Source organism: Gossypium hirsutum, chromosome A05, assembly GCF_007990345.1.
Source record: "Gossypium hirsutum isolate 1008001.06 chromosome A05, Gossypium_hirsutum_v2.1, whole genome shotgun sequence".
Taxonomy (NCBI): domain Eukaryota; kingdom Viridiplantae; phylum Streptophyta; class Magnoliopsida; order Malvales; family Malvaceae; genus Gossypium; species Gossypium hirsutum.
Window position 1 is genome coordinate 39,594,821 of NC_053428.1, and position 12,400 is coordinate 39,607,220.

The window sequence follows — 12,400 nt, forward strand, 5'->3', positions numbered from 1 at the left end:
TGAGGAAGGATTAGGTAGTTTTGATTGCTGTTAGTTCACCAGAAAGCTCTTCTCTTTTCACACATGAACCTTAGGGTTAGGTATGAATATATATCATACATCATGTATTTGTACTGTGTTCATTAAATTTACCTATTATAATCATATTTAAAATATTAACACATTAATAATCTATGTTATTTTATAACGTAAAATAATATCATACTCCCGATACACTTATATAAACTCATATATTCATACGTTAATATAACTAAAAGTTGAAAGTTATGTATCCCTACAAGGAAATCCACCAGCTAATTAAGTAGTTCCATACAATCCAATATTTGCTTAGGACACTCAAAAACATACCAAAATGATGAAACTTTGCTATTTTCAGCAAATTCTTCAAGACATGCAATAGTTTAGATTATCCTTCACAAATTCGTATACACATGCTTACATTTGATCCGCCAACGAGTTTGAGCCATTGCTCCCAGTAGAGCTTTGCTTCCTCTTGGCTTGAAGCGATCGGCACAACGATTCAAGCTTTTCTTTCTGATTCTTTGTCTTCTCCAGTTGTTTCTTCATCCGCTCGCGCTACTCGAGCAAAGACAAGAGTAAGCGTTCAAGACAAGATTATTATCAATGTTTATGAAACCAGTTTGGATGGAACATTGATTCCAGGTTCAACCGATTGATCCGGTCTGGTTTTTTAACACTGATTATAATTCTGAAAAAGGAAAGCTTAAAATGATATTTCAAAAGTATTTACCTCTTCCACAAGTTCTATGAGAGTAAAATCTGATTTGTCACATTTGCTCTTCAAGAACACATTTTCTTTCCTGAGTTCTTTGATTGATTTTGCCATCTAAATGTATATATGAAGGGAAAAAAATGTCGGTAACTTTGAAATTGTAACACCATGTGCAATTGCCTATGCTACACAGACTCAAGTGTGAGCATCAGATATACAGCCCACATGGGCATATCAATGTTTTTCCAAGTTTCTCAATGTATTTGGAGGATCCTTAGAAGGTCATCTCCCTATACCAATGTTCAGATATGAGTTAGATACGGGTGTCGAACATGATTACTTCAAAAACAATGAAAAGTTGGAGCAAAATAGTGCCTATATCGCTCCAACTCTTCAATTTTCTTAAAATGCCTGTGTTTGACTGTATTTGACATGGATATCGGGATATAACCCTTCAATCCTTCAAATGCATGGGAAAACTTGGAAAAAAAAATTAAGAATACCTGTGTCAGACACATAATTGCGTCCAACACTCCACCTTCAAATCCAAGTAACATAGGACAATCACAACCGGCTATAGTAAAATGGGTCAATAGGAAAAGCCGAAAAGTAGAGCTTTGAGGAAAATGATTCTGTCAAAGAGAAAAGGCACACGTACCTTCTCAATCTCTTGCTTAAATGTTTCAAACACCTCATTGCTCTTTGACAATGCATCCTGAAAATTAAGAAGAAATTCAAACATCATGAAGATGATGATGAGATAAATTCAAACATCGATGAAAAAGGACAAGGAAATGCAAACCAGACTTCAACATTGCTACATCTCAGGCTAAGATTTTCAGCAGTCAAAATGAAGAGGATGCTGGATGAGTGAAGTGCATTCAACGGTAAGGTCCAAGCATACTCAAAAGGAAAACACCTCAAACATGAAAGACACATCACTCTATGTTACTCCAACTCTTCATTTTTCATGAAGTACCTATGTCCAACATATATTAGGACATGGGTATATGAGTCTCTCGAAAAACATAGAAAGATAGAGTATGCCCATGTCAAATAGATACCCACATTTGACACTCATCCCTAGGTCCGGGTAACATAGAGCTCACTTCTTAATCGCCTAGAAAGGCATTGCACTATTATTTTGTCAATAATAGCACTTCGAGTAAGCTTTCACTACTTTTCTGTCGACAAAAGATCTTTCAGTCGAGGGATCCATGGTCCAGCCATTCAGAGACAAATGATACATGCATTCAAATACTTAATATTCTATTCATCAACGTAAAAGCAAGAGGTTGGGAATGAAATTAAGATGATAAATGACGCAGAAAGAATTTGACCTGAAACTGTTGGAATTTTTCTCCATCAGCTGTCAACTGCATGCGTAAATTCTTTTCAGTCACTAATAACTGTGACACTTGTTCTGCATATACTTTCATCTGCGCTTGTTCCTGGATTAATTTCTCTTCATGTTGCTTGATTTTCAAATCCGAAAGCTGTAGTTCTAGTGTTTTTTGCTTTAGCTGTGCAAAAAATGTCCGAAACATAAGAGTAAAGCTCACAGTCTTCAACAATAGATTTTATTAGGATTTCAACATAGAAAACCTTAGATATACCGGGATGTCAGACCCATACCTTCTGCGCATATTGTTGTTCAGAGAGGGCATATTGCTCAGCAAGCTCCTTCAACTTATTTCTTAACCTATATATGATGAATTCCGAAAAATATTACGAATAACAAAAAGGCTGGCACTAAAACAATAAAGCACTGGACAGGGCAAGCATCTGGTTCCTGATTAAAACAAACCAGCCAGTCCGATCGGGCTTTTTCATCCTTCGACAGGTATGAAAGGAGGAAAAGAATATAACAATTAGATATACATTTCTGGTCTCTTACATCTCATTCTCCTTTAGTTGAGATAGGCAATCGTCCTTCTGCTCTTCAAGCTTATTGCTCACATCCTACAAGAGGGAAAAAAGATTGAAACCAGTTGTAGAATATACAAGAAATGAAGAAAAGAAACTAAACGGATATCAACATTAAATTTCCGAAAGTTATCCGGAAGTTGAAGAAACATTTACATTTTGTACATGCCAAAACTGGAGTCACAAAGCAAATGCAGACACATTACCATTGTTCAAATACACAAATATAGGGAGAGTGAGGGTCTGTTCAAATTTTTCTAAGGTTTTCCACAAGTGTCCTGGGGGGGTCATATGCCTATACCCATGTTCGGAAATGCATTACACATGGATGTCAGACATGGGTGCTTCAAGAAAAAAATGAATAGTCTGAGAAACATAAGTTCTTATGAAGTAACATAACAAGAGATAGCCAGGCTAGCCAGCAAGGAAGGTAGCCCATCTACACGGACTGTCAGACACTTCAAAAATCAAAACAGGGACATCAAACCTTGATTGCATCTTGGAACCTGGCTGATAAATCTAATCTTAAGTTTTGCGCTTCCATTGATACCCGTTTACATTCATCCTGCAAATTCATGAACAAGCCATCAGCACCTTTGTTAAAGAAAGTCCAACAAATAACTCAAAGATGAACAAAGACCACTTTGTCACAGAGGTTGAAGATTTTGCAGAGATTATGTTCAGACATGAAAAAGCGAACAATCTCTTTAATATAAAAAATAAAAATTGTATAATGTACATTACAAACAGTAAAGACTGAAGGAAGTTGCTTTGCCTGTTAGTTAACTTAGTTATGGAGATCCACATTATCTAGATCAAGTACATGCCAAGCAATTTTGGAAGAAACCAAAGGTTCACAGAAAGTTCATCACAGCATTATTCTAAACACAATTCACTTCTAGAAAAATGAAGTATACTAAAATGAGACAAATTTCAAGGTCAATCTGCAACTCATAACATTATTCAAATGTCAAACAAATTGAAAACAAAATGCAGCAAGAACAAATACTAACTGTTGGATGCAATCAGTCAAAAGAAAAGAAATGATAAAGTATTCCAAGAAAATCATACCATTAACATTTTGTTTTGACGTTGTAACTCCCTACAAAGTGATTCAAGTTTATCTCGAACAGCAATAGCTGCAAAAGAAGGAAAAGAAAAAAAAAAGGGATCTTAGAAATAGCTACCTCCAATTACATCCACGGAACATCAAAGTGATCAATTAAATCAACTGGTTTCATTTTTGACCTTTGACACTCAAGTCTTAAGTAAAAGAAGAAATAATATAGGGTAATATAAAATTTAACTTTGCAACCCCCAAACAAATAGAAAGTAGAAACTACATGCATCACCTATATCATCTAGCAGAATAAAAATCAGTGTTAAAACTTAACAGATAACTGCCATTCTTAGCAGCATAAAAGTAGCTTCATATCTATTATAAAAAAAAAATAGCTTCATTTCTATGTAACTATGTCACTAGGATTCAGATGTGACTTGAATACAGGTATGTGTCTGACACGGGCATGTTCAAGTTTTTGAAGTTTTTCCATGTATTTGGAGGGTCCTTGACAGTTCATATATTTGGGTATGTTTGGGACATTTACTTCTAGAAAATTGAGGAGTCAGAGTAACATAGCTTCACGCCAAAATATTCATGATGGAATGATAAAATTTGATGGAAAATCAGGAAATTAGACTAATATACTCATTAAATCACATGATGGTGACCTTTTTTGACATCAAAAATGTTATTTCAATTTACCGGTATCTCTTTCTGCAAGAACTTGTTGATATTTCAAAGAGAACTCAAGGAACTCCTTTTCTGATTTGGATGTACGTTTTGCACTCTTGCGTTTGATTTCAGTGGTTTCCTGATGATAAATAGTCCAATTAAGACTAAAATGAGTTCATTTAGATGGGACAGATATAAGAAAAGCATAAGTAAATAACTCAGGATAAACAGAACCTAACTCAACAGACAGACTGTAATATTCTTGAAAATGCAACTCAGCATGGCTACAAACTATTACTGTTGCAACTGAGAGATCTTCCAATCATACAAAGGAATTGAAAAGAAAATGGAGATATACTAAAACACTTTAAGAAATAGGTTAACAAAGTGAAACATTCTGATATAGATGTTTTCATTGGAAAACAATATCAACGGAGGAATAGGAATTAGAATTCTACATTTATTTAATTTCTTTGGGAGTTTTAGTTTTACTAGGTTTTTATTTCCTTATAAACTTTAAATTAGGAATTCTATTAGGACTTTAAATTAGGAATTAGATTAGGATTTTCCTTTGTAATTAACAGCCTATAAAAAGGCTGCCAATATGAAATAAAAAGGGGGTTTATTTTTTATCACAAACGTTAGTTTGGGAAGGGGTTCAGTCAAAGACGAATCTGCCTTTGAGTAACCATAGGTCGAAGCAAGGATACTTTCTCGTCTAGACCTGTGACTAGATCTTACGCCAAGGCGCATAACAACTTGGTATCGGAGTCAGTTGTTATGGGTGACGAAAAAACTTTGACAGCCAAGCTGGAGGCATTTATGGAACAAATGGCTACAAGGCAACAAGCATTAGAGGAGCAGATGGCGATTTTATCTCTTTCGGTCCAAAAGACAACGAAAGAGAATTTAGAAAAAAATAATGAAGAACAAGGCAACAGTGGAGGCAAGAAAAGAAATTCAGATTCACAACATGGTGGGGGCATGGTGCCAAGATACTCCAAGATGGAATTTCCCACTTATGATGGTGTTGGTGATCCTTTAGGATGGTTAAAAAGATGCGAAAAATTTTTTGGCAATCAGCGGACCAACAAAGAAGACAAAGTCGGCTTAGCTTCATTCCATCTCTTAGGAGAAGCACAATTGTGGTTTGATCAAATCGAGGAAGAGGAGGCAAATTTGGATTGGGAGCGTTTTAGAGAGTGTTGTCATGTCAGGTTTGGGCCACCTATGAGTAATAACCCCTTGGGGGAACTTGCAAACTTGAGACAAACTGGGATGGTAGAAGAATATCAACGTCAATTTCAATCACTACTGGCTAGGACTACTGATCTTAAACCTCGACAACAAGTAAACCTTTTTACTGCCGGATTAGTAGAGGAACTTAGAATTGATATCGAGATGCAACAACCGGGAAACCTTGGAGTTGCAATGAATATGGCTCGAGCTTTGGAACGGAAACAAAAAGTCTCTTCCAAGATGTTATCTCAAACCAATCTAAACTGGTCAGCTTCCCAAAACACTGGCAGCAATTCCATTATTCCAACAACTAAGAGCTTTACAAAGGGAGGAGGACAAACAACGAAACCAATGGGGAATAACAGCAAAATAGGTTCTTCCGCACCATTTATCAAAAGATTGACACGAGCAGAGATGGCGGAAAGAAGGGCTAAGGGATTGTGTTATAATTGTGACGAGTCTTACTCCATGGGGCACAAATGTAAAAGGCTATTTTGGATAGAAGTACCAGATATTGAAGATGAGCAAGATGATGAGGTAGATGATCTTGAAATTTCCTTACATGCCATTAGAGGAACTTGCAATTCATCTACTATGCAACTACCAGCAAAGGTGTCAGGAAAAACAGTGTTAGTTCTCGTTGATTCAGGCAGTACACAACTTTCTACGCGAAGGTCTAGTGCCAAGATTGGGACTGAAAATACAAAAGAAAAAGGGGTTGCAAGTATGTGTGGCAAACGGAGAACGGGTTCCTAGCATTGGCATTTGTAAATCAGTACAGTTCATTGTGGCCAATGACAACTTTCAAGCTGATTTTTATACAATACCATTAGAAGGGTTTGATATGATTTTGGGGGTTAAATGGTTGTGTACCCTTGGTCCAATTTTATGGGATTTCAGCTCCTTAATTATGCAATTTGCAGTAAACAAGAAGAAGATACCCTGGCAAGGGCAGCACCCAGAGGAAGTTCCACGACCCAGCTTGATACAGGGACAGGATTTAACTAATATAGTATTAGATAAGCTACTGGTAGAATTTGCGCATTTATTCCAAGAACTGTCTGGGTTACCTCCTAACCGCAAATGTAACCATCGTATAACTCTCAAACCAGGAACGGGACCAATTGTAGTCAGGCCTTATCGATATCCACATTTTCAAAAGGATGAGATTGAGAAGCAGTGTGACCAAATGTTACAACAAGGAATCATTCGACCCAGTAGATCACCATTCTCTTCTCCAGTACTATTAGTAAAGAAGCATGACGGGTCATGGGTTTTTGCATCGATTATCGAGAGCTTAATGCTTGCACTGTTAAAGACAAATATCCGATTCCTGTCGTGGATGAATTGTTGGACGAACTTCATGGGGCAAAATATTTTACAAAATTGGATTTACGATCGGGATATTTTCAAATTAGAATGGCAACTATTGATGTGGAAAAGACAGCCTTCCGAACCCACCATGGACACTTTGAGTTTCTTGTCATGCCATTCGGGCTTACCAATGCCCCTTCCACATTTCAGAGTTTGATGAATGACATTTTTCGCCCTTACTTGCGTAAGTTTGTTTTAGTCTTCTTTGATGACATATTAATTTATAGCAAAACATGGACTGAACATATGCATCATGTAAGATTAGTTTTTGAATTCTTGCGGGATAATATGTTGTTCTTAAAGAAATCCAAGTGTTTCTTTGGAGAGTCTCAGGTAACCTACCTCGGTCATGTCATCCATGGTGAAGGGGTCGAGGTTGATCACACTAAAATTAAAGATGTCACCGATTGGCCAACTCCTAAAACTACCAAGGCTCTACGAGGCTTTCTTGGGTTGGCAGGATATTACAGAAAATTCATCAAGAATTATGGACAAGTGGCTGCACCCTTAACATCTCTTCTAAAGAAAAATGCCTTCAACTGGACTAAGGAAGCTGATGTTGCTTTCACCCAATTAAAAACTTCTCTTTCAGCAGCCCCAGTTTTGCAATTACCCAACTTTGCGGAGGAATTTGTGGTTGAATGTGATGCTTCGGACAGCGGGTTTGGAGCTATACTACAGCAAAAGGGACACCCCATTGCCTTTTTCAGTTGCAAGATTGCAGATCGACACCTTAAGTTGGCTGCCTACGAATGTGAATTAATTGGTTTGGCAAAGGCAGTGACTCATTGGCGACCCTATCTTTGGGGAAGGCATTTCCTCATCCGTATTGATCACTTCAGACTTAAGTATTTGTTAGACCAACGACTTACGACATCTCCACAACAACATTGGATCAGCAAGCTAATGGGGTTTGATTTCCGAGTGGAATATAAAGCAGGGAAGTTGAACAAGGCTGCAGATGCTTTATCTAGAAAAGACGAAGACTTACCACACCTCATGACTGTTTCATTCCCTCAAGTTGAAATTCTTAAAGCCATCAGACGAGAAATAGAAGCTTCCCCAGAATTATCACAACTCCAGCAAAGAATTCTACAAGGAGAGTTGGGGCGCGATTGGGTTGCACAAGATGGGTTGATTTTCTTCAAAGGGAGGTTGTACCTTTTACCTACCTCACCAATTATTCCCACTCTTATCTCCTCTATACATGCTATGGCACATGAAGGGGAATTGAAAACATTGCATCGTCTTCGCCAAGATTTTTTTGGAAAGGAATGAAGCTTGCAACCTCAGAATTTGTGCAACATTATTTAGTATGCCAACGCCACAAATGGCAAAATTTACAGCCCGCAGGTTTACTTCAACCTCTTCCAATACCACAACATGTTTGGGCTGATATTTCTATGGATTTCGTGGAGGGCCTACCCAAAGTAAAAGGGAAATCGGTACTTATGGTGGTTGTGGACAGACTGTCGAAGTACGCTCATTTTTTACCTTTGTCCCATCCATTTACTGCTATATCTGTTGCTACCGTCTTTTTTGCAGAGGTATTCCGACTTCATGGCTTGCCTGAATCCATAGTTTCAGACCGTGATAAAGTTTTCCTCAGCCTGTTTTGGAAGGAATTATTTCGTCAAAGTGGTTCTAAGCTTGCTTTTTCCTCAGCATACCATTCCCAATCTGATGGTGAGACAGAGATAGTTAACCGAACAATAGAAATGTACCTACGATGCCTCTCTAGTGATCGTCCACGACAGTGGGTCGATTGGGTTCCATGGGCTAAGTATTGCTACAACACCTCATATCACACTGCCCTAAAGGCCACTCCCTTCCAATTAGTATACGGTAGGGATCCACCTCGACTTCTCTCCTATTCAGCTGGTTCTACAAGGATTGAAGCTGTGGATAAGGCTCTACAAGATAAGGATCCACTTTTACACAATGCTCGGGATAGACTCTTGCAAGCTCAGCAACGAATGAAAGCCACTTATGATTTGGGGCACAGAGAGTTGAATTTTAAAGTCGGGGATTGGGTTTGGTTACGGCTTCAACAGTATCGACAATTGACGATAACTAAACAGAAGCATCACAAGTTATTGCCAAAATATTTTGGTCCTTTTAAAGTCTTGAACAAAATAGGATCAGTGGCCTATCAGCTTGAATTACCTATAGGCAGCAGAATACATGATGTATTTCATGTTTCTTTCCTCAAAGAATACAAGGGACCTCAACCAGATGCGGTAGGAGACTTGCCCTTAGTATATGATGGCAAGGCCTTGCCTACTCCACAAGCTATTATTAATACCAGGCTTAATCGGGGTCGGCGGGAACTATTAGTGCAATGGGCAGGATGCCCTCAAGAAGATGCCACTTGGGAACCAATTGATAATTTTCGAGCAGCTTATCCTGAATTTGAGCTTGAGGACAAGCTCAACTCCGAGAGGGGGAGTAATGATATAGATGTTTTCATTGGAAAACAATATCAACGGAGGAATAGGAATTAGAATTCTACATTTATTTAATTTCTTTGGGAGTTTTAGTTTTACTAGGTTTTTATTTCCTTATAAACTTTAAATTAGGAATTCTATTAGGACTTTAAATTAGGAATTAGATTAGGATTTTCCTTTGTAATTAACAGCCTATAAAAAGGCTGCCAATATGAAATAAAAAGGGGGTTTATTTTTTATCACAAACGTTAGTTTGGGAAGGGGGTTCAGTCAAAGACGAATCTGCCTTTGAGTAACCATAGGTCGAAGCAAGGATACTTTCTCGTCTAGACCTGTGACTAGATCTTACGCCAAGGCGCATAACACATTCAGATTCTGAAATTCTTAAAATCACTTAATCAACAAACACAAAATTATTTTTTCTCCGAAATGAATATTACTTTGATCATCATGGGTTGCAATAAAGATTGTCATCAAGACAAAGTATGTGACAAGTAAAAAATAAAGAAATGGAAGAGAGAAAAAAAAGTGTAAAATATGCTTTCCTTATCATCAATAAATAACTATGACCACTTCTTTAAATCTTAAAAAATAATAATCATTACTCAACTCAAGACAAAGTGAAACTACAGAAAGATGCATAATTGTACATGAGTATTAGGATATGACCCTTCAAGTACATGCAAAAACTTCAAAAGGTCAATCATACACATGTCAAACAAATCCATATATGATAACCACACCCGAATTTGAGTAATATTAACTATTACTTCTTTGAACATTAAAATTTAATCATTGATAAACTCATAAATTGCTGATGCTCGTACTGAACCCTACCTAGAACTACAAGCATAAAAATTCCAGTGAACTTAGTCGAGTAATATACTTTTAGTAAAAAGAAAGAAAGAACTATGATCTACTAACTGTTTTTTTATTCTTTGGCGAATCTATGCTTTCGGATGAAGACGATTCCTTCAAAGCAGTCAAGTTCGTTTCAGATCCTCCTCCAATGCCTGTGAAAAAACTACCACCAATGAGCACTAAAACCCTAAAAAATACCCCAAGTTTCATAAATGAAAATTAAAACAAAAACATTGTGAAACAAATTCAGAAGTAAGAAAAATTACATGTTTCTGTACTTTCACACTTCCCTTTAACTTCCTTCACCTCACTGCATTCAGCAGCCTCGGGAACCGAATTGCTCAACTCGGGACAGACTACTTTACCTTCTACATAGTCTGCTGAGCCCTCAAAACCATCTGCCTCAGACAATGGCACAGGGAACATTCTTTGTTTTTGGCCCTTGTTTGCTCCAAACTCACTGGAGACTAAATCATCTTCTTTACAATCAGGGAGCAAAGGCTTTTCTTCTTTAGAAATTGGGGTTTTTGGAGCCAAAATCTCTGAAGGACTCTCAACAAAACCATCTGGCAATGAGTCCACTTCAGGAAGCTGATTTGATCCTGGGTTTTCCATTCTCTACCCAAAAAAGTAAAAAAGTGACAAGCGTTCACATCAGATATCCATTAAACATAAAATAGATAAACCCCAGATCAAAATAAAATCTGGGTTTTCATGATAAATAGGTAAAAGTTCAATCTTTATATTTCCCAGTCTATTCAAACATTTTCAACAAGGGGGACAAAAAGAATTTCAAAAAAATGAAGAAGAAAAAAGATTACCAGATATGAAGATGAAGAGAAGAAGAAGCTTTGCCGTTAGTTTTCAGTGTATGTATTTTATTTTTCGTGTGAACTGAAAGTTGGAAGCAGCAAAATTATCTAACAAATCACTTAGTTGTTTTTTTCTTTTTCCGATGTATTTTTTTTTCTTAAATGTCACTTTGCTGTCTTTTTCTTTCTTAATTTTAAGGAAGTTTTAGTAAAATTTTGGTTAAAATCTTCTCCAAGCCCCTTTACTCTCGTATATATTGAAGTTAGTCCTATTTTTTATTTTCAAATTTATTTAAAAATGTAAGTTAAATTATTAATGCTATTAAAATTATTTTATTAAATTCAAGTACTTTACAATAATATTTATTTTTTTATTACATGACTATTAATTGAGTAATTATTTATTTTAAAAAGTTATACTAACGAATTTAACATAAGAATTTTAATAATATTAATGATTCAACTTTATTTTTTTTAAAACAAAAGAAATCATTTTAAATTAAGAAAAAATCTCTAAATCAAATTTAGAAAAGTTTTACTATAATCATATGTCGAGAAGGGTTGAGAAAATAAAAATGAGATTAATTCTGTTGTTGCTGGTTTCAAGTAGGGAAAGCAAAAAGAAGAGAAAAGGATTTTGAGCTGACTGAACATGACTAAGGTGAAAAGCATAGGAGGGATGGGGTTTAGAGACCTAAATCTGTTTAATATCTCACTGTTGGCTAAGCAATGTTGGAAGTTGTTGCAGAATCCTAAAGCTCTTTGGGCAAGGGTGCTGAAGGGGGGATATTTTTGTTGTTTCAATAGGGTCGGAAGCGTGTAAATTATTGTACTAAAAAATCACACAAAGTTCAATTCCCAGGAAAGAGAGGTGGATCACATGGATCTCTTAAATACCAAGTCTTTCCTTAGACAGAATATCCCTTCTATAGTAATTTAATAGCACAATTAAATACTACTATTATACCCTCAAATATTGAAAGAAAAATAGGACAAGAAAGAACACAAGAGTTTTAACGAGGTTCGGTAAATTATACCTACGTCCTCGGGCACTAACACCAGATGATAACTTTACTATCTCCAAAATATTACAAACAAATAGAATTCCTTAAGAATTCTCAAATGGGAGAAGAGAGAAAACTAAAAGAGAAAGATTGGTTGGGATGGTTGAAATGAGAAATGGTTAGGCCTATTTATAGTTGAAGTTCAGGGACTAACTTGCAAATGGCCTAAAAAATTAGGGACCAAAATTGCAATTATCCCTTTCAACTTT

At 36.5% G+C, this 12,400-nt stretch overlaps 1 protein-coding gene across 1 annotated transcript; it reads right to left on the reverse strand.

The window, feature by feature from the left end:
- Window positions 1–216: 216 nt before the first annotated feature.
- On the reverse strand, window positions 217–11,349 carry LOC107957391 (alpha-taxilin). Its single transcript, XM_016892907.2, has 12 exons — window positions 11,137–11,349; window positions 10,582–10,933; window positions 10,379–10,467; window positions 4,425–4,533; window positions 3,731–3,798; window positions 3,147–3,224; window positions 2,631–2,695; window positions 2,369–2,435; window positions 2,074–2,256; window positions 1,392–1,448; window positions 752–847; window positions 217–576 (listed from the first exon to the last, which is right to left on the reverse strand). Exons 2-12 carry the CDS (start codon window positions 10,928–10,930, stop codon window positions 436–438), a joined length of 1,302 nt encoding a protein of 433 aa, XP_016748396.1. The 5' UTR covers window positions 10,931–10,933; window positions 11,137–11,349; the 3' UTR covers window positions 217–435.
- Between the last annotated feature and the right edge of the window lie 1,051 nt (window positions 11,350–12,400).

Excerpts from the sequence above, each read along its gene's own strand:
- LOC107957391 (XM_016892907.2), bottom strand. The coding sequence starts at position 10,930 with ATGGAAAACCCAGGATCAAATCAGCTTCCTGAAGTGGACTCATTGCCA. Across the intron at positions 3,225-3,730 it reads GTCAAAACAAAATGTTAATG|GATGAATGTAAACGGGTATC; the intron begins GTATGATTTTCT and ends ATGAATTTGCAG. Across the intron at positions 577-751 it reads TCATAGAACTTGTGGAAGAG|CGCGAGCGGATGAAGAAACA; the intron begins GTAAATACTTTT and ends TTGCTCGAGTAG.